The sequence below is a fragment of the Tauraco erythrolophus genome, chromosome 2, assembly GCF_009769465.1.
Source record: "Tauraco erythrolophus isolate bTauEry1 chromosome 2, bTauEry1.pri, whole genome shotgun sequence".
NCBI classification, from domain to species: domain Eukaryota; kingdom Metazoa; phylum Chordata; class Aves; order Musophagiformes; family Musophagidae; genus Tauraco; species Tauraco erythrolophus.
This window is the reverse complement of record NC_141466.1, coordinates 73,333,704-73,354,287: the sequence shown is the minus strand read 5'-3', so window position 1 is coordinate 73,354,287 and position 20,584 is coordinate 73,333,704. Positions and strand designations below refer to the sequence as shown.

General features: G+C 35.3%; 1 protein-coding gene across 1 annotated transcript in view; it reads left to right on the top strand.

Moving 5' to 3' along the window:
- The window catches only part of SCAF8 (SR-related CTD associated factor 8), a 64,389-nt gene extending 44,763 nt beyond the window's left edge, over nt 1-19,626 (top strand). Inside the window, 12 exon segments of the mRNA XM_086631471.1 lie at nt 2,389-2,520; nt 2,675-2,787; nt 3,274-3,467; nt 5,985-6,085; nt 7,732-7,845; nt 8,518-8,674; nt 9,838-9,968; nt 11,608-11,752; nt 12,282-12,362; nt 12,957-13,178; nt 13,783-15,165; nt 15,168-19,626. Of these exon segments, the coding sequence (XP_086487597.1) occupies nt 2,389-2,520; nt 2,675-2,787; nt 3,274-3,467; nt 5,985-6,085; nt 7,732-7,845; nt 8,518-8,674; nt 9,838-9,968; nt 11,608-11,752; nt 12,282-12,362; nt 12,957-13,178; nt 13,783-15,165; nt 15,168-15,481 (3,087 nt within the window). The 3' untranslated portion in view covers nt 15,482-19,626.
- Nucleotides 19,627-20,584: the final 958 nt, after the last annotated feature.

Genomic DNA, 20,584 nt, shown 5'->3' with positions numbered 1-20,584 from the left:
GTACTCCAGAACAAAAAAAATTTCTTGTTACTGACACTTCTCATATAATGAAAGGCTTTGTCACTAGCTGAAGTGGAGTAACAGAAGTTACTCATCTAACAGACGTTTGTGGAGTAAGTGGAATAAACAGAAGAAAGTGCTTAAAGCAGGAAAAAAAAAAAAACAAACCAACCAAATGTGTGGGTTGTACGTTTTGCTTCTCTTAGGAAAGAGTACCCTTTAGCTGAGTTACAGACTGACTGTGCTTTGGTTGTTCGGCTCTTTATGTGAGGGGAAAAAAGCCTTTTCCCTACTGTTAGGAAGAAGGTGGTGAGCACTGAAGTGATTATGCCCCTGACTGTGAAGGGAGAGCAGCGTGCCAGCGGCTGCTGCAGAACCATCGAGAGGACAGAATAGAGGTTGTGGATAACTTTAATTTCCCCTACCAAGCTTTAAGTCTTGGCTAGTAAATGTCTCATTCTGTTGAAGAATCTGAGCTAAAAATAGTCACGTATTTCCTAAAAAATTGCTGATTAAGAACTGATGCTTGAGACAACCAAAGATTCTTTCTTAACTGTGTGAGTTGGGTCCTATCTACTCTAAATTGAAGTAAATTTATTCAGTTTGTAGTAGTAGTTGATTCAGTCTGAGGTTAGTCCTCGGTATTTAGCTGTTCTTTTCCCCTCCTAATCCATATTCCTGATCCCATTAGAAAAAAAACTCAAAAGTTATTCTGTCTTGATACTAATCAGATATAAAGTGGACTTTGAAGTATTTGGATCTAGTTTCACAGCAAAATAGAAATCTTAGATTGAAAGAAAATCTAAGGGATCACAAACATAACAAACATCTGTTGAGCATTTTAGCTTAACTTGTGCAAAGGTGCAGTCACTTATCTTTGAATCAAGAATGTTCTGAATTTTTGACTGTGAGATTTTAATTGTTTAGAAAAATAGTAATGTAATTTTTACTGTATCTTTTCTTATTCTACTGCTTTATTTTACTGTGGTTTATTTTTATTGAAAAAAACAAAAATATGTTTGTATGACATACTACATACAGACTGAATAGTTTTTGATGGTGGTGGATATCTAGCAATTTCTGGCTTTAAACACTAAAATGTTGTGAAGGAATATAACTTTAAGAGTGCATCTATTTTAGGAGTTTTTGATGTGATGTATCTAAAAGTAACTATCTAATTTGAAAATAAAAGTGCTGAATGCCTCCCTATTGTAAAATAAGCAGAATTAGAGTTTAAATTAATTTCATCTATGAAATTAAGTTACAGTACATGTATGGGTGGAATGATCATATGATTCACCCCTTATTATTTTTATTCCAAGTCCAGAAGTTGTTTCTCTTCGGGTCCACTGTCTAGTCAGTACAGAGAGGAAATTTTATTTTCACCTTGATAGAAGCTAAAAACTACAAACTTCCTCTGGAACTACTCTGTAATGACTGCAGCATGTTACGAGGAAGATTTTCTTTAGTTCCACGTTTAAGCGTCAGATTAAGGGAAAGAGAAGGAAAGATAAAACACAAAATTATTAAGTGTCTGATTAGGAGCAAAGGGAGAGGAGGAGAGGATAGAAGACTATGTTTATCTGCAATATTGGATTATGGGTTTAAAATTACTTTTCAAAATTATCCTGATAGCATTTCTGAGTTATTTTTATTGAGTTTCCTGTATTTCTTTAATTTCTTTCATATTTTACAAATCTGTACTTTCAGTCCAATGTACAGGCCATTATTTTTTTTTCTTTCTAGCAAATCAGCAATGTATTTAGTATTTTACATTTTTAATTTTGGTATTTTTTCAGAGCTGCTTGTTTTGTTAGGTCTCTTGTAATTGACATGCAGACATAAATGACGCAACACCCTGCCTTATTTTGTAGTAATTACTTGTCTTAAATTGTGCACAGTGAGAAAGTTTGGAGTTAAATATATTTTTTTTTAACTAGTTCAATTGGTATTGCAAATATTTTCATTATATTAATAACAAAATATAATTTATTAATGCATGTATATGAGTGACCAATCTTTCAATATCTCTGTACATGTGACTGCCACCACTATTGTTTGTCCTGTGAGTTTTTGTTTTGAAGCCAGCCAGATTAAGCAACAAATAGTGTACTTTGTTTTTTTGATTCAGCAAACAGTAATTTTTTTTATAGTCAAGATGGTTAATTATGTTAAAGTTTTGTGTGTAAGGATGATACAAAAAAAGGAATGGAATGGAGTGACATCCAGTTCAGCTTTCACATTAATGGGAAGTGGGAAAATAAGAGAAATTTGATAGATAGTTTTTTAGAGATACTTGAACAATTGTTTCATCTAGTACTACATTTTGACACAGTAAGCATTTTGAATTATGAGGCTTTTTATGGTATATTATTATTTGTTGTTTAGGCAAGCCCTGAGGAGAATCAAGAAGGAAATTTTGGTTCAGAGCACTCTGCGTCACCATCACAAGGAAGTAGTCAACAGCAGTTTTTAGAAGTGGAAACAAATGTAGATGATTCAATGGATATTCAACAACAGGTAAAACTGTTTTAAAATCGATTACAGAAGTTGAAAAGGAAACATACTAAGATGATTTCAAAATGAGTAATATGGATATATGTTTTCATATAGTCATATATATTGTGAGTATATTTATTAAATGTTATTGAACATCTGTTATATCTGACCTCAGGACATGGATATAGATGAAGGACAGGATGTTGCTGAAGAAGAGATCTTTGAACAAGAAGAAAAGAAGTCAACTGTTCGTTCAAGATCAAGAACTCGTTCAAGATCTCGTTCAAGGTTTCATAATTAACTTGTATTAAGTAAATGAAAGTTTTCTATAACAAAATTGCAATTTGTGATTATCATTCTCAATTCTATATTTTCCAAAATTATCATAAGCTGTTTTCGGCAATGAAAAAAAAAAGTGTTAATTTAATATTTGTGTGTTAGATACAGACTTTCTGTATGACAGTTCATTTTACTTATCTATGGTTTACTTTAAATTTTTAAGGCCTGTTCAGGTAACAAAAATAACTAACACTGACCAGCCAGACAGATTTTCTATGCTGGAAAAATAGATACTGTTATGAAACATTTTGAATGTGTTTTGTTTTAAGCTCAAGGTGTATGTTCTGTTCCTTACAGTAATTGACATTATTTCCTGAAGCAGTTTGAGTGAATGTAATGTAAATGTCTGTATCATGCTTAAAGTTTGTAGTTAAAAGACAACTAAATTAGAATATTTTTTTTTAACTCAGCATTCTGAAAGTAAGTATTTTGCAGGTCACCAAGAAAACGAAGGTCTAGATCACGGTCTGGTTCTCGTAAACGCAAACATAGAAAACGTTCACGCTCAAGGTCAAGAGAAAGGAAGAGAAAGTCGTCTAGGTCTTATTCCAGTGAAAGAAGGGCTAGGGAAAGGGAAAAAGAACGTCAGAAAAAGGGATTGCCTCCTATACGGTCAAAAACACTAAGTGGTAAGTGGCAGCTGCTTACTGTTTTAATAAGTTAGTATTAGCAGGAAAAAGTCTTTGTTTTCATTGAAAGAACAAGATTTAGCTTGAGTACTGTTACAAAATACAGTAACTATATTCTTTTTTATAAGTTTCATTTCTGATACTTCTTGCAACTTAGACAGGTACATCATTTCATCTTAGAGGAAAACAAGTATCATACTGTTCTACCGATTATTTTACTCGTACCGTTGCACCAATGATTTTACTTCTGAACAGAGAGTAGCAAGGGCTGTCCCTAAGTTACAATCTGCTTTCTCTTTAATGCTGTCTTCTATGGGACATTTGAAGATGATCAACGCTTGATGGGGAAATTGGTACACTGATAAGACATTTAAGTATGTGGTACACACTTTGGACACTTGGCTGAATATCTTAGAGGCCAGTTTTGTTAAACCTTTAGAGTGCTTTTTAAAGTAGTTTTTCACAGGAACATAGAGCCAAAGCAGGCGGAAACGTAAAACAAATAATTTGCTGTCATAAGACAGACCATAATGGTCATATCTTAAGAAAGTATCCAAAACCAAACTGGATTTCAACTTCTGCAGAGTGCTGCTGTGCACTGCTGTCATTTCTACAGAGAATTTACATACTAAAAAGAAGGAAGGTGGCAGGGAGAAGAACACCTTTCTCCACACAGTTGCTTAAATCAAAGGGAGTGTATTTTGAGATGAGCACTAGAAACAGTGAAATTGAGTGTAGTCATCTGCTGCGGTATCAGTATATCCCACTGCTGCTGTTAGCAGGACTCTGGATTCTTGGGATGCATAATTGTACTTAAATTTGAACGTGTGTTCCTGAATTTAACTTTGTTTAGATAGGTTATACACAATTTCTGAGGAGTTTTGCATTTATTTTGTGTCTTAAAACTGTAGCGTTTATCTGACAAGATAAGCAGTTTAAAATTCCTGTTCTCTTCATACTAATATTTTACATCATTCCAAGGTGGCTTTAAACTCAGGATTGTACTGCAGTTTAGCTGTGTATTTTTCTTCTTCTCTGACTTTTCACATGAAAAGGGGCAAATCAGGTTTATGGTGTAGGTTTCTCCCAGCCATCCACAAAGCAGGGAGCTATAATCTGAATTGATGGGAGCAGGGAGGCAGGGAATGTTAAGTAACCTCATGACCAGCAGCAGCATTTGAGGTCCTGTGAAGTGACTCTGCTCATGGAAAGGAGATACTAAGAAGACTAAGTAAAGTGTGGAAATTTTGTGGGGATAGATAAATAAATAAATAGGTAATTCACCTGACAAGTGTTTTACTTCCTGAAATTTGTTCAGTGACAACCACTGTTATCCCTTGCTGAGGTTTAAAGAATTGTTCATAGAGCTTAACACCATGAGGAACAAAAGGGCCATCTACAAGCCTATGAGGAACAAGTTTTGTCCAAGAGAAATCTTAAGGCTAGTCATTCTCAGTACTACTGAGTACTGCTGTCACTTGAAAATGTCAGTTGACAGACGAATGCACAACACTGGTGTCCAGTTTGGTGCACCAAGATTGGTACAGGAAGGATGTGTGATGTATCAAGATGATGATGAAAAAAGAATGTTTCCTTGATTCAGGATAGGGCAGGCCTAAGAGATCCAGGTGGTCTTGTTTTGTTCTGCCTTAGATCCTCCAAGATCCTGGGTGGATTACTCAGGGTAGTAAGATATTTGAGAAAAATGACCAATATTGACCTAATCTCCTGCTGATTTAAATCACCCTGTGTTAAGTGGAAATAACTGCTACAGCTCGCACACGTAGTGTAATATTTAGAAGACAAAAGAATCTGCACCATATATATATGGGAGAAGGAAGTTTTAGCTTACGTGTCAGTGAGTGTTTATATTTGGCGAGGGGGATGAGGGTAGGCATTTGGGAGACATTGCAGGGATCTGGCTTGTGGAATTTACAAGAGTCAGAAGTATCATAGGCATTTTCAGCTCAGTGGTGGGCCTCAGCAAAGTTTATCTTTCTGCAATGTTCCCTAAGGTAAAGTAGAAGTATAGTTTCCATTTCTTTCAGGTGAAAATGCAGTGCGTGGTACTGCAGTTAAGTTCGTTCCGTAATACACTCGTAGCCAGTTAGAACTTAGTCTTACTTTGTTAAAACTGACTTGTAATCCTAAAGGCGTGGTTTTTATGGAACATGGAATAGAATTTTTTTTTTCCCTAAGTACTTTCTCCTGCTGTTTACCCTAGCTAATAATCTACAGAATTTTATTTTTTCATTTCTTTTAGAACAACTATTTTGTTTAAAAGAAAATGAAACAAGAAGAATGAACACTTGTACTGAATATCTGTTTGGTGTCTTTTAACCCTTTAACATTTTTGTTAATGTACTTAATCACTATATAGTAAGTAATTGATTTATTATTCTTGCTTTTTGATCAGTGATTTCTGTGTAATTGTAAAGCCTTTTATATCCATGCTATAGAGTATGTTATAAGCTAACATTCTAGTATTTTGATTGACATGAATGTGTCTCTTGACAGTTTGCAGTACTACTCTTTGGGTAGGTCAAGTAGACAAGAAGGCTACACAGCAAGATTTAACTAACTTGTTTGAAGAATTTGGACAAATAGAGTCAATTAACGTAAGTGAGCGTGTTATCATGCATTTTCAGGATTACAGACTAGCAACTTAAATGTGCTTATACCCCTGAATTCCTTCTAGCAGCTTAAGCTTTTATCTAGGAGACTTTTTTATCGCTGTTTGAAAACTGGCTATGATATTTGCTTGTTGGTTTCCATGTACTGTCTTTCGAAGTAACAAAGACAGTGCACTGCATGGTAAAATGGCTTTTCCCAATCACTAACAATTTACTCAGTTTTTTAAACCACAGTCTTGACAAATAAAAAGTTAAGTCTTTTCTCTTTTTGTAATGTGGCATGGGACAGGCATCGTTTTTTCCTTGGACTAATGGACACGAACTGATGTGTATCCACATTGTTCTTGGTTATGTTCCATACAGAGGGTTCCTTAAGTGGAATCCATGAGGATAAAACATTTAGAAGAAAAGGAATTGGACTGAAAACAAGTGTTTATTCTAAAATGTGACAATTAAACAGATACTTATAATTAGGAGATACATTTCTCATGATTTAGAGTAATTTAGATTTAGATGTTTAGTGTCGTACTTCAGTGTTGCCTGTAATTCAGCTTTAAGGGAAAGTAATTTTCTTTTAAAATAACATATCTACATGAGAGAAATGTAGATTTTTTTTTTTTTTTAGTGTCTTGCTCCAGCTGTCTTGAAGTTTCTCATGCAATTCCATTCATTCCAGATAATATTTTTACTATTTTTCCTATCACGTTAATATGTTCAAATATATAATTAACAAGGAATAGTTTTTGTGGCATTACAGAATCTTTTAAAAAGCTTCACAAGTCAAAAAAAAATTCATAGCCTGACATTTAAACCTCATTTTTATTTGTAGGGACTAGTAATTAAGACAGCTCAAAGGAAACTAATGTAACAACCATAACATCCCAGTGCCTGTTACATTTCAGAAGCAAACCATACTGTGCCTAGTTCATCCTATGCATTCCACAATGCTTTAAGTACCTAGGATAACGTTGTTTATCTTGAAACATATTTTTGTAAGAACCACATTAAAATCTGTCATCTTAAATATTTTTGTTCGTTATGTTACTGTGTGCTCCTAAGCAGCATAAGAGCACACCTATATTTTTGACTAAAAATATGATAATCAGCTGTCATACATAATTTGCAGACTTTCAAAGATTATGTGCCACATCATACTTTTCTTTCCTAACTAAAACATTAAAGCTGGTGGAAATCTCACTTCAGGAACAAGGACTCTACCTTTCAAAAATGCAAGATACTTTTAATCACTAGTTTGTGCCTCTGTGAAAGGTTGTAGCTCAGCTCACAGTGAATTTGGAGCTTAAGAAGAGGTAGCAACATCTGCTTTTCTGAAGTTGTCGTAGTATAGCTCTCAGTTCTTCCCTGCTCCATGTTGTTCAAATCTTTCATGTCATTTTTAGCACACATTCTTCAGCTTGAGGCTGCTTCTCGAAAATGTTATAACTGAGGTACCCTGCCAGTATCACTCTTAAGTTTTGCTGATGCTCAAAATTGTTACTATTGCTGATTAAGCTAATAATTGTTTACAGTGTAAGCCTTTCCTTTTTTAGTATTAGTATTCACTTAGTGTTGTTATGTAATCTGAAGTACTGGTTTTCCTAATTTTAAGACCATTGCTTTTTTTTCCATAGATGATTCCCCCAAGAGGTTGTGCTTATGTCTGTATGGTTCATAGACAAGATGCTTATCGTGCTCTTCAGAAACTTACTTCTGGGTCCTATAAAATTGGGTCTAAAATTATTAAGGTAAGTTGATTTTAATCAAAGGATGCTGTCTATTTCAAATACAATACAGTTTTAATATGGCGATTTGTCGTTTAGCAGCTGTTCATTCAAATGTACGATATGGAGAAGAAGAAAGCCATGAGGTGTAAATTGTTTTCTTTCCTCTCTGTGTAAAATGAAGCTTTTAACAGGCAATATGAAAGACTGTAAAAGGAAATTATGACTTGATACTTTGGAAAGAGTTGGAGAACATTTTATGTACATGCTAGTGATAAAGAGTACAAGACTATAAACAGTCTAAGTCCTATACCTGACCATGTGGATCACTTAATATTAATTTGATAGTATTCTTATGGAGTTTAGTATATGATTAAATGCTGTGGTTTTTCCTACTTTCTTTGATGCTTTAGGATGAGTCCTTGAAATACTGTATTTTTAATTTCCCTGTATATATGTTAGAATTGATGTAGAACAAATTTAAGCATTTTGATGTAATTAATCTTCCACATACCTGTTGCAGAGGCCAAGTAAACTTCCTTCAGGTTCATTTAAAATTAAAAGCTTGTTAAAACTTCAACAAATAGACACTGGAGATTCATCTGTGGTGACAGAAACACGAAGGAAGTGATCTGAAATATTCTGTTCACAGGTTATATGATTTAACCAGGTTATCTGATTGGATTTTATTTTCAGATTGCCTGGGCTTTGAATAAAGGTGTGAAAACAGAATACAAGCAATTCTGGGATGTGGATCTGGGAGTTTCATATATTCCTTGGGAGAAAGTAAAATTGGATGATTTGGAGGGCTTTGCTGAGGGTGGCATGATTGACCAGGAAACAGTAAATACAGGTATAAACATTAACAGTTATTCTGATAGTTAGAAAATGTGTTTATTTTGGTGATTGCAAATCCTTGGAAAGTTTATTGTTTAGGTAATACATGCTGTTTTTCAGCTTACACAAATTTTACTAGCTACTTGTTCACAATATAAATGACCCTGTAATTACGAAATCTAGATTGTCTTTGTAGGTGAGTAACTAGTTGATTATCATGACAATGAGGAATTGGTGACAAAAGGGAATTAGTTTAAGCAAGTTACGAATTTGCTGTGCACTCGTTTCCAAGTATGTAAAATACTAATTTGTGTAGAAATTATGAGCTGCTTGTGATTGTGAAAAGTCTTATATTAAAGTTTAAGACTGAAGTTGGAACTTGTCCAAATAGGCACAGCTTAGCTGAACCTTAAGGTATTTCCTCCGTAAAGTTGAAGAGACAGGAAAGCAAGTAATGCTAGACCTTACTCTGAAACACAGTCAACTGAGAGGTTTGTTAGGGTTGTAAAAAATTAACGAGTACTGTGTTTTCTTGAAATGGATCTAGCACCAAATGACTGGACTACACTGAATTAAACAGTAGATCAAGACTGTTTTATAATAGTGACAATAATTTTTCAGGTCAAAATGCAGACTTGCTTTGAGTAAAAATTGAATATAAATGACAGAAAAATTTAAACATGGAACATTACTGAAATACATTTACTATGTTATACTTGAAATGCAAAACTTTTTGAGGAAGTGGCAGTATGAAGAAATAGGGGTTAGAGTGAGGTTTGTTTGACGTAAGGATTCTCTGTCATTGTACAGTAGCCAGCTGATAACACAGATATGTTGACAACAGCAGTTTTTGGAAAACTGGAGCATACTCAGTGTTACAAATTACTAATAGAATGATTGGTGAAACAACTTGGCAAGTTTTGGAAAATCAGTTTGTATATAGGCATAATTAATCAGAGTATTGCAGGTGATTAAAGATGTTTTACAGTCTTTAAAATATATAATAAGAAATAATTGCACTTGCTTCTTTTTGTAATAAGTTTGGGGTTTTTTTGTAATGAATCTGTATAGACACCAGATTAAAATTTATTGTTTAAGAAGGAAGATGACATTTTAGTATTTAAACAAAAATAACACATTAATTATCTTTTTATATTAAAAATATACCTTTTTTTAAAGAATGGGAAACAGCCAGAAGCACAGAAACTGCTAAAGAAAATACTCAAACTACGCAGAGTGCTGCAGTTGATAAGAGTACAGTTATTACAACGCAGACAGAAGCTTACACGCAACCAGTCACTATGCTGCAGGTTTGTATTGGTCTGAGTTTGCAAAAACCCCACAGAACTGGAGGGCAAACATTTATTCAATACAGATAAACTTTAATGCTGAGTTAAAGTACTTAAATTAAAAATACTTAAGTCCTGCTTCCATGTGTGTTTATCTCTGAAATATTTTAGAGTAGAATAAGTTGCTGTGGTTGAGCAAAAATCTTTAGTTTCATGCACAGTATATCCCAAACTTGTGTACAATCTCAAATGAAGGCTTAAACGTTGAAGACAGAGCAATTGTAAAACCTAAAATACATATATATAAAAAACTGAAAAATAAAAAAAATACTGGCACCATAGTTTTTTAAGGAGAAATTAAAATTAACTTACAGGAAATATTTTGCTTATAGAGCAGAGTGTCTTTCTGTAAGCTAAGCAATGCAATAATCTTTTTTTCACTTGTGCTTGTTTCTTCTCTACCTATGTGCTTTCCCCATAGTAGCTTTGAATATAAGTTTAATTATTTTCTTAGTAATTTTGGGCAGGATTTCATAGGGACAGTCTCATCTTTAAAAGATCTGATTTTTCAAGTAGTGTGCTGTTGCACTTTATATGCAGTAATTCATGAGAGCCTTTGGTTCTCTGCTGTATTTTTTTTTCTTTCTGCTAAAACAGAGAATTTTTATTAACATCCAGTCAGTAACAAAGTATTGTGGAAGGCTAGAAGAACACAGTGTAATTTTTCTGAGTATGCTACACTACGTATGTATATCAAGTACAAATACAAATGCTTTTTGTCAGACTCTTTTAAATCCTTTTTATAATGACCATACAAAATTGTAAAATGAAAAGCGGTTGCTTAATACAAAATTTTTTGTATCCATTACTTTTTTATCTTTCCTAACATGTATAGACATTTCTAATACTTGAACTGAGGTAAAATTACTGTGAAAGTTAACATAATTTATTTGCATTGAATTTTGAGCTACTTTTAACAAAAATTGTCTTCAGTCTTCTTTCAACTGTCTCCTAGTGTACACTGTGATCAGTATATATTTAAATATACATATATATAACTTTTATTCTGCTGCTAATTACTTGTAATTATGCTGTACTGTATCAAAACACATAGCCCAAACAGAAGTTTGCGAAGTAATAAGTAATTTTCAAGATTTCATCAGGATTACTAGTCTTATAATTACATACAGTAAACTCAGCTTTCTTTCTAAAAAAGAGTAAACTTTACTTTAGAACTCAGCTGTTCTAAAGTACATAAATTTTTCTAATGAGAATAGAATCACTGTTATCTAAGTGCTCTCAAATTGCCACGCTATCTATATTTTCCGTCCTTTTCTCTCTCTCCCTTTCTGCATTCACCTCTCTCCCATAGGTAAATGTTTATTCTTGAATAAGCATAGTGTTTAACTGTGCATTTTTCTGTTCTTTTTAGAATAAAGAAAAGATGGCATAGTATTCTTCCAGTGTCCTTGTTTACCTGTAGTATTGCTACCGTTTCAGAATGCGATCTTAATTATTCAGGGTGTTTGGAATGTATACAAAGCCTTTGGTACATTTAGTGGTTAACATGAATTGCAGTCAAATCAGTTTGTCCCTCTTTTAATGTCATTGAATACTGTTAAGTATTGAAGTTGCTTGTTTTTTCTCTCTGTGAAAAAAGATTCCAGTAGCTCCAGCTGTGCCTGCTGTTAGCTTGGTTCCACCTGCGTTTCCGGTCACAATGTCTGTCCCTCCTCCTGGTTATAGCGCAATTCCTCCTCCACCCTTTTTGCGAGCAAGTTTCAACCCTTCACAGCCACCTCCGGGTAAGTTAGTAAAAATGAAGTTGAGTATGTAATAAGTATGCTTACTTTGTGTGCTTTTGTATACATCATGCTTTGTATAGTTTTCCGTCAGCTACTAGTTACTAGTTACTGTTTGAGCGACTTGACCTTTGAGTCTTTAATTTCAGTTTAGTATGAAATTTCTTATATCTAACTTAATATTGTTTTTACCAGTGTGTTCTGTCAAGAATATGATTTTTTTTTTTCAACTTAGATGAAAATGTAAAAATCCTTAAGATGAATCTCCTTTCTTGGGAAAATTTTGGAACTCTTAATTGTCGTCTTTGGATATTGCTGGCAGAAGTCACTTTTAAAAGATGCACATGCAGGTCATCTACGGTGAAGATGGGGTTGTTTTTGAAAACAGTAACCACCATTGCCTCTTCCCATAAGTTTTTTGTTTGCTAGTCTTCAGTGATGCAGCTTTGCAAGATGAATAATATAGGCAAGCTTTTACTGCAAAATTTTATTTACTTCCCTTGTAATAATTTGTCTTTTTTTTTCCATATAGGTTATATGCCTCCCCCAGTTCCACCTGTGGTCCCACCACCTGTTGTCCCACCACCTGTTGTCCCACCAGTTGTTCCAACACGTAAGTTTGATTCTTCTGAGTTATGTGTTATGAAAAACTTATTTGATATACTACTTGTTATTTAATGAAAAGCAAGTTAATCCTGTGTAATGGAAAATAGCAACACAGAAGTTACTGTTTAGCTGGTTTAAGCAGGTATTGAGAAAAAGATTTACAGAGCTTTTCAAGTTGACTTGAAAATTATTCTTACCATGGAGTTACTGAAAAAAAAAAAGCAAATAAATAATTTATTCTTTGTGTGCATAGTTCAGTTTTGAACATGTCTGTAACAAATGTATCTGTTACTTGAGCTATTTGGTATTAGTCACTGAATAATTTATAATAATGTATTTTTATTTAGCTTTTTAACTGTATTTATTTAATGTTTAAAAACATCTGTTAAAGAGTACTGCTTACTTAGGTTGCCTGCAGTTCATGGTCTCTACAAAAAAATTTTACAGTGCTGATTTGAGGGTAAGAAATTACTATCAAAAAGTGTAACACTTAGGGTAATTAATTTCACTTATTTTGATTTATCAGGCTGACCTCTGCCAAACAAATCTGAAAGACTTGAATATATGATTACTGTGATACACTTCTGTTATTTCTCTACAGCTTTAGTACAGCCTCCGTTACCAATTGCACAAGAGACGATGAAGGATGTTCCTTTTACTAGCCTTGTTCTGCCTGTTGGCACAGTTACTAGCAATCTAGCTACTCCGACATTATCTGCTGGAAGCGTTTTTAATCCTCTGCCAATCAACAAACCAGAATCAGATGAAAAGGGATCACATCTTGCAGACCTTCAGATTTCTTCCAGTGAAAACAATAGATCTGGTAAGAACCGTCTTTATTGTCTGATACGATTGCATGCAGGAAACATCATACTTCTGAGATTTTTTTTTTGCAGATCATGGTCCATTGTACTTATAGCTGTGGTGTAGGAAGTTTTAGGCTGACTGTCATTTGCAGTTCAAGTTGGAGGAGTGGTGGGAACCATCTTTGTCACCATCTGATCATTGATTTCTAGCAGCTTATGATCAGGGATGTTTTCTTTGTAGACTTCAGAAGTCTGAGACTGGGAGCCCTTTCCAAAACTTCTTAAAAGTGTTTTCTTGCTGCACAAATGGCAATGGAAAGGAGCAGAAGAGGGTAGGATAGTGTAACACTTTTAGAATTACATCAAAGATTTTAATGCTTCCCTTGCATAAACCGAGTGGTGGCTATAGGGTTTGCAGTGTTAAGCTGCTGTACATTCTTTTCTATCTAGAGATGTTCATTTCTGTGACATACTGTCTGTTTATCACCATGAGACAAACCTTGACAGCAGTATCATCACTGAATGGATTAACTGAATATGGCTTAAGCTGCATTTTGATTTGAATGCTATGTGTTACACTGGCGTGTTCTGTTAACTGTTCTTCTTGTTGCTGCATTTTAGTGCAAAGTGATGTGTCAAGTAGCTCTGGACTTGTTGGAGGAGTGCAGCCACCCAGCGTCTCAAGCAGCTCTGGGCTTACTGGAGAAGGGCAACCACCCAGTGTCTCAAGTAGCTCTGGACTTGCAGGAGGAGTACAGCCACCCAGTGTTTCAAGCAGCTCTGGACTTGTCGGCGGAGTGCAACCGCCAACTGTTTCAAGCAGCTCTGGTCTTGCAGGAGGAGTGCAGCTACCTACTGTCTCTAGTAGCTCTTCTCTTGCTGGTGGAGTTCAGCCAACCAGCGTCTCAAGTAGCTCTGGACTTATGGCTGGAGTGCAACCACCAAATGTCTCCAGTAGCTCAGGGCTTCTAGCTGGAGTGCATCCACCCAATGTCTCAAGCAGCCCTGGCCTTCTGACAGGAATGCAGCCACCCAATGTCTCAAGCAGCTCAGGAGTTCTGGCAGGAGTACAGCCACCAAGCGTCTCGAGCAACTCTGGACTTCTCATAATGCCACCACCCAATGTTTCAAGTAGTTCTGGACTTATGGGAGTGCCACCACCAAATATTTCAAGTAGTTCTGGACTTCTGGCAATGCAGCATCCAGCTGGGGTTCAAAACATGCCTCATTTAAATATTAGTAGTCAAAGGATGCCGGGAATGCCTCTCATAGATATCCGTCCAGGCCTAATGCCCCATTCGCCTGGACCAAGGTTTCCATTAATGCAGCCAGGAATGCCACCGCAGCGTAGTATTCCTCCTCCAGCAATCCTTGATCCATCTCTTCACCCACCGCCTCGAGGTCCTTTTCCTCCAGCAGATATTTTTAATCAAACAGAAAGACCTTTTGGAACACCAGGAAGGCAAAATATCGATAGCATTTCTAATCCAGAGAAAAGACTACCACTTGGAGGCGATAACATTCAGCAGGAAGGAGACAGAGATTATCGCTTTCCTCCAGTGGAAAACCGAGATAATCTTAACAGACCGTCTCCAGTGGAAGTCAGAGATTCTGTTGGACGACCACCAGTTGATTCAAGAGAGGGTATGGGAAGGCCTCCAGTAGATGGAAGAGAACACTTTGCCAGACCACATGTAGACATGAGAGAAAATTTCGGAAGACCAGGTGTAGATAACCTTGGTCGAAGAGAGCATTTTGGTTTCAATTCAGACAAGCACTGGGGACAGAGAGGAGATTATGATGAAAGAGAGCACCATGCCTTCCCTATTTATGGTGGCCCTAAAGGCTTCCATGAAGACAGAGAGAGGTTTCGGCACGTAAACTATAGGTTTGATAGTAGAAGTGGTCCCAATTGGAACAGAGGATTTGAACAAGATGCTCACAGAGATTTTGATGACCGCAGAAGACCCTGGGAAAGACAGAGGGATAGGGATGACAGAGATTTTAATTTTGCAGAGAAATTAATGGGAACAGGTTTGGAAGAGACAGAATGTCAAACAACTGGATCCCTCCTCCACATCCACGGGTTTTTGAATATTTTGATGGGGCCACTTCCCAACGCAAAGCTGATAATATGCCCCAGGTAAACGGTGAAAATACAGAGACAGAAAGTCAGCCACCAACTGCACAAGTGCAGGACGATCCGGAACTTTATGAAAAACTGACATCTTCCGTCGAGATAAACAAAGAGAAGAGTGACACAGAAGCTGATATAGAAAGTGAACCAGTGGTAGAAAGCACAGAAACTGAGGGGACATAATCATCACTCAGTAGGTAAAAGATACCTTTTGTAAAGTTGTCATCTCTCTGTAATAGATAAATGGCTGACTGGACCGTAGCAGTTCACTTTTGTCTGCCAGAATTAAGTTAATCTGATGTTCATGTTCATCTTTCACTTAAATAACTGTACAACTGACTTGTATAGAACACTGTTCTTAATTTGAACATGGTAGGTAAACTTTTTTTTTTTTTAATTTCTCTGGTAAAGCATAAACTTGCCCCCACTCGCTTTTAATTTCACAAAGATAAAATAACAGCTTGTCAAACAAAGACTTCCTATGGAAGAAAATGGAATTTTTTAGATACTACCCTTAGGTTGGCGATCGAAATTGTTATACTTGAAAACAGGTGCTGGTGTATCTTGTCCGTGTTTTTAGGCTGCTGCAGAATTTTAAAGTATAGACAAAGCTGTGATATTTTATGTTCCTACAATTTGGCAGAAAAAGAAATGGCCCATGTTATTTAAGGAGCATAACACAGAGATTAAAAGTGATTTTGTAAAATCTACACTATAGTCTCTGTTTTCTCTAAAGTAAGTGTTTGTGATTTGTTCCTCGTACTGCAGTGGGTTTAAAAAAAATGAAAAAGTACATTTTAATGTTGGGTGCATTTTGTTTTTAGATGCCAATAAAGCATATTTGTTTGATAACAGTGTTCTAGGTATTGTATTTTTTTAAAAAACCTACAAGCTCTAAAAACTTGGAATCAGCTACGATATATGCTTAGCTAGTCGTTGCAAAAGGTTTACATTACTTTTGTAAGACCAATGCAACAGTTATATGTGCAAGAAGCATATGGATTTTTACATCAAAAATCATACAGTCAGTTTATGTAAATAACATATGTATGTGAATATTTATGTAAGCTGTTTGCAGATGCCACTTTTTCTGTGTGTGCCTGTGTATGTGCATGCACTCACAGAATATTGTAGACAGTTGAATAAAACTGAAATGAAACTAGGTTGTAAAAATTTGCCTTTCACCTTCTTTAGGTAGTAAGATAACAAAACTTATTTCACTGCAATACTGTCAAGCTTATATTTACCTTCTCATGCTCATTGTTACAATGTTCTTACTACTTCTAGAAGGTGGAACATAATGTACTGTAAGAATATACAGTAGGATTTTAGCTTACTTTTTAAAATGCAGATATGCACAAAGCCAAAACTTAAGCAAATACTTGCATTGTCTTATTTTGTAATATATTTGGTAGTCTGGATAGATAGTAGTAGTGTTCAAGTACTTTGTGATTATTTGGTTTTAGTGACTCAAAGTCCAGAAATGTTGCACGAAAAGTAAAAAGCTGTTGTTGGTCTAAAAAACCCTACGTGTTTTTTACAGAAATAAGGGGGGCTTTGTGTTTAGATGGCTTAATATTGAAGCAGAACCTCTTGTCCAATTGTTGAAATGAATTGGCTGCTCAGGTAAATTAGTAGCATTATTCTCTCCTGTTTCACCTACTTTGCTGCTTGTGTATCCTTTGCATTGGTGGTGAAAGATTTGGCTATAGGGTAATGTCAGATTTTCAGTTTGTTCCGCTCAAGTGCGTTTCACCAACTTCTCTCAACATAACTTTTGTCAAAATTCTGGGTCTGAAAGCATCCTTTCCCTCACTTTTGAGAAAGTTGTTTTTCTCTTGCGTAACAGGATCCAAGGGTAGATTCTGTTACATGAATGCCCCTTTTGTAGAAGAAACATTTTTAGCTCAGATTAGAATTTTGATCTATAAAATTAAAGCGTTAACATGCAAGTTTTCCCCAAAGGGATCAAAGTGTGAGAATGTCACGTAAGTGTAAAGCATAACTATGCCTTGGAATGTAGAAGCAAGTTACGCATGTGTGTGTTGCCCTCTCCCTCTGGGAGGTGGGATATTTTTTCATACCGTGTTATGGTTCAGCTTTTCAATGACAGAGACTTTTATTCTGGATAGTAAACAACCTGTCAGCTTAATGAAGGTAGCCCTTTGAAAGAGTGGACTCGAACAAATGATTCTTTACCTACCGTGCCAAGTACTAGTCATTAGGATGTAGTGAGGTATGCATTAAATAACTGTTGCTTTGTAATAGGCCTTGCCGATGTGTTTATTACCAAAACGAGTTCCAGGAGTTGAGTTGAACGATGTTTAAGGTAAAAAGTACCTCCATGGCAGACTCTGGCTCAAAGAACTTGACTGATGCTGCTGCACGACCTACTAGTAGTATTCTGGTCAAGCGGATAAGGTTGTGTGAAAGTCCAAATGCACAAAATAGCTATAAGGGTACTTCATGAACTTAAGGGATTTTCTTTATTTCATTTTAATATGTGCAATTTGAAAAGGCTTCAGTCATAGACCACATAAATACTCAGAACTAAACACATATTGGCAGTAGCTTTGCTTCTCAAACATTTTGTTAAATGCCTGTTTAAAACTGAAAGTTAATCTGTTCTTTTTCTAAACTAGGACTGGCAGTATGCTAAATTGTTCATAGCATGATGGTTTAGGTAAATTACCAGGTGTGAGATCTTGAACAATTTGGTTGGTAGTGGTATAAAGCAATGTATTATTTAATTATTTTTCATATTTGTTAATATCTTTCAAGCACTAATAAATTGGCTACTGTACATATGTATTATACCATCAATTTCTAACAACCATTTTATCTTTTTGTAGAATAAAAGTTTGTTGTACAGTCTTCAGTTGAATCATGTTTACAGCTAGAACTGTTCCATTTCTTCTTTTATCATGTAGCATGCAGACAAATATTACCAAAACAGCTGTATTCAGAAACTCAGATGGGACTCAATACTACCAGAACAGTATGGTTTCTTTATCTTGCCAATAGGAATTTTTAAATCTTTCAGAGTTTGAGTTTGTAAGCCAAGATGTGCACTGAAAGGAGCTGTTCTGAGATCCAGACCGGTTCTTTCATGTTGTTCACGGTAGTGACGTGTCATTTTTGCTGATGCAAAGGAAAGAGTGAGAATGGGACAGAAAGAAGATGGAGGCCAGGCATTTGGGGAGCAGCTCTGGCTTATGCCAGTTTAAAGCTTGCTCTAGCGATGAAAGGTGTCGGTTCTAGCAACTGAAGAAGCTGATCTGCTATTTACATAAGTAACATTCATACTGAAAAAATATTTCAGGTAGCTTTGCAGGCAACACAATATATTTAGGCGTGCACATTTACTTGAAAACCTTACGCATTAATAAGTTGTTTGATGTATTTATTACCTTTTTAAACAGCCCGTGATTCTGATATTTCACTGTACTGTGTTTGAGCAGAATGCTGCATCCATAAAGATTACAAGGATGAAAGATAGCCTTCATTTGCTATAAGGGTATATTTTCTTTACTGAAGCCTTTTTCTGTGAAATATTGGTACACTTTCATTTTATATCTAGTGCTTCACGTTGTTATTACAAACTCAAGGGAATAGATTCTGTTAGATTCCTTTGCTTCAGTAGAGTACTAGACCATTTTTTCAAGCCATTTCAGTGGTCTAAATGGCTTTATTATGAAGTTAAGGTACTTTTACCCTGAATAAGGCAAGATGGGAATACTGTAATCAAATCTGTAGTGTGGCATGCACAGGCATTACTTAAGCACAGTTGGAAAATTATCAAATAAAACTGTCTATAGAAGGTATTTATAAAATAAGCCCGTTTATTGTAGAATTCTCTCAAAATACAGTGCCAGCAGTTTGAACACATGCAAGGATACGTTGTGCCGGTCAATGCTTTAAGTACTTGTTTTCATGATTCATGTTCCCCTAACTCAGGTCTTTGGGTCATTTGATTTGAAAATGGACCCCAAATGTCATTCTTTGTATTTTTAGTAATGTATTTTAAAATAACATAGTAATAAGGGTCTCTTGATAATGGGAGCTGAAGAGATGTTGTTTTAAAACTTACTCTGAGTATCAGAAGTCAACAAGAGTAACTGGAACAATTTTTTGTTGTTACTAATTCAGGTAATAAAAGGATCTTTCTTTCCCTGTCGCCAGCTATTGCTGACTCTTAATTTTACATTAGTCACGTTTTCCTTTCAAGTACTAAGCTTTCACAGGTAAGCGTGTACTGTGAAGCCATCAGCTTGAGTAGATGAGAGATTGCTTTAAAAGGCAAAAAGGCAGGATATTTTTTATTTGAAGCTGTTATTTGAACAAGAATGATGAAAGCATCTTTCCGCCATGTTGCTTTACTATATTCATTCACATCAGCAGAAAGTTTGCAGTGGCAAGAGAATATTGTATCACAAGGCTTGTTAGTTTTAACTAGTCTTATGTTTCTTCTTGAAGGGTCGTTTCAGTCATGTTATTCGCTCCACCTAGTCTGTACAAGTTCTTTGGCTACTCAGTAAACATTTTGAATTTCATTAACGTATGTACATGATACTTCATAGTCCAAGAAAAGCTACTAAAAAGAAAATTCGCATGTCTTTAAGAAGAGTAATAAGTTCCAGTCAAGGTGTATAGGATCTGAAAAGTGATTCTTGTCAGTGATGGGATGGTATGAAAGTCTGTTAATAGTCTGTACATAGGGTTTTTGTTCAAGTTGGTAAGCTGTAAAATTGTATTTGCCATAATTCTTGCACAAACTTGATGAAGAGTACTCTCATTGAATATCCTACTCTTAGTATCTTTTAGATACTCTGTTACCAAAGATTAGAAGAGGGGAAGGACTAGTGGTCTCTGTACTCTTAAAAATCAAGAGGTTGTTAAGATGTGTTGTGCAGTTGAAGACGAATGTATTTTCTCTTTTTAAGAAGTTTAAAATGCACATTTTGACACTTGCGTAGTAACAATTATATTAGTGATGTCACTGTTTACTAATCTTATTCTGTAATTTGTCATTTTTTTTTTAAAGTTAACTCACTAATGCTAATTTTAAATTTTCTCTTCTTCCTATCATGTGAAATCATACTAAGGCCCTCAGAAAAGGGACTGTTTTGTGTTTTACAAAAAACAAAATAAATCTGGTCAGAGAGTATTTTAACCTGTAGATAGATTAGTTGAACATTTTTTCCTTCCTGATTTAATGCTTTAATGTTGCAATTTTCCTCTTGAATGATTTTCTCTATGCATATCCATTGCAATGGATGTGTGTTC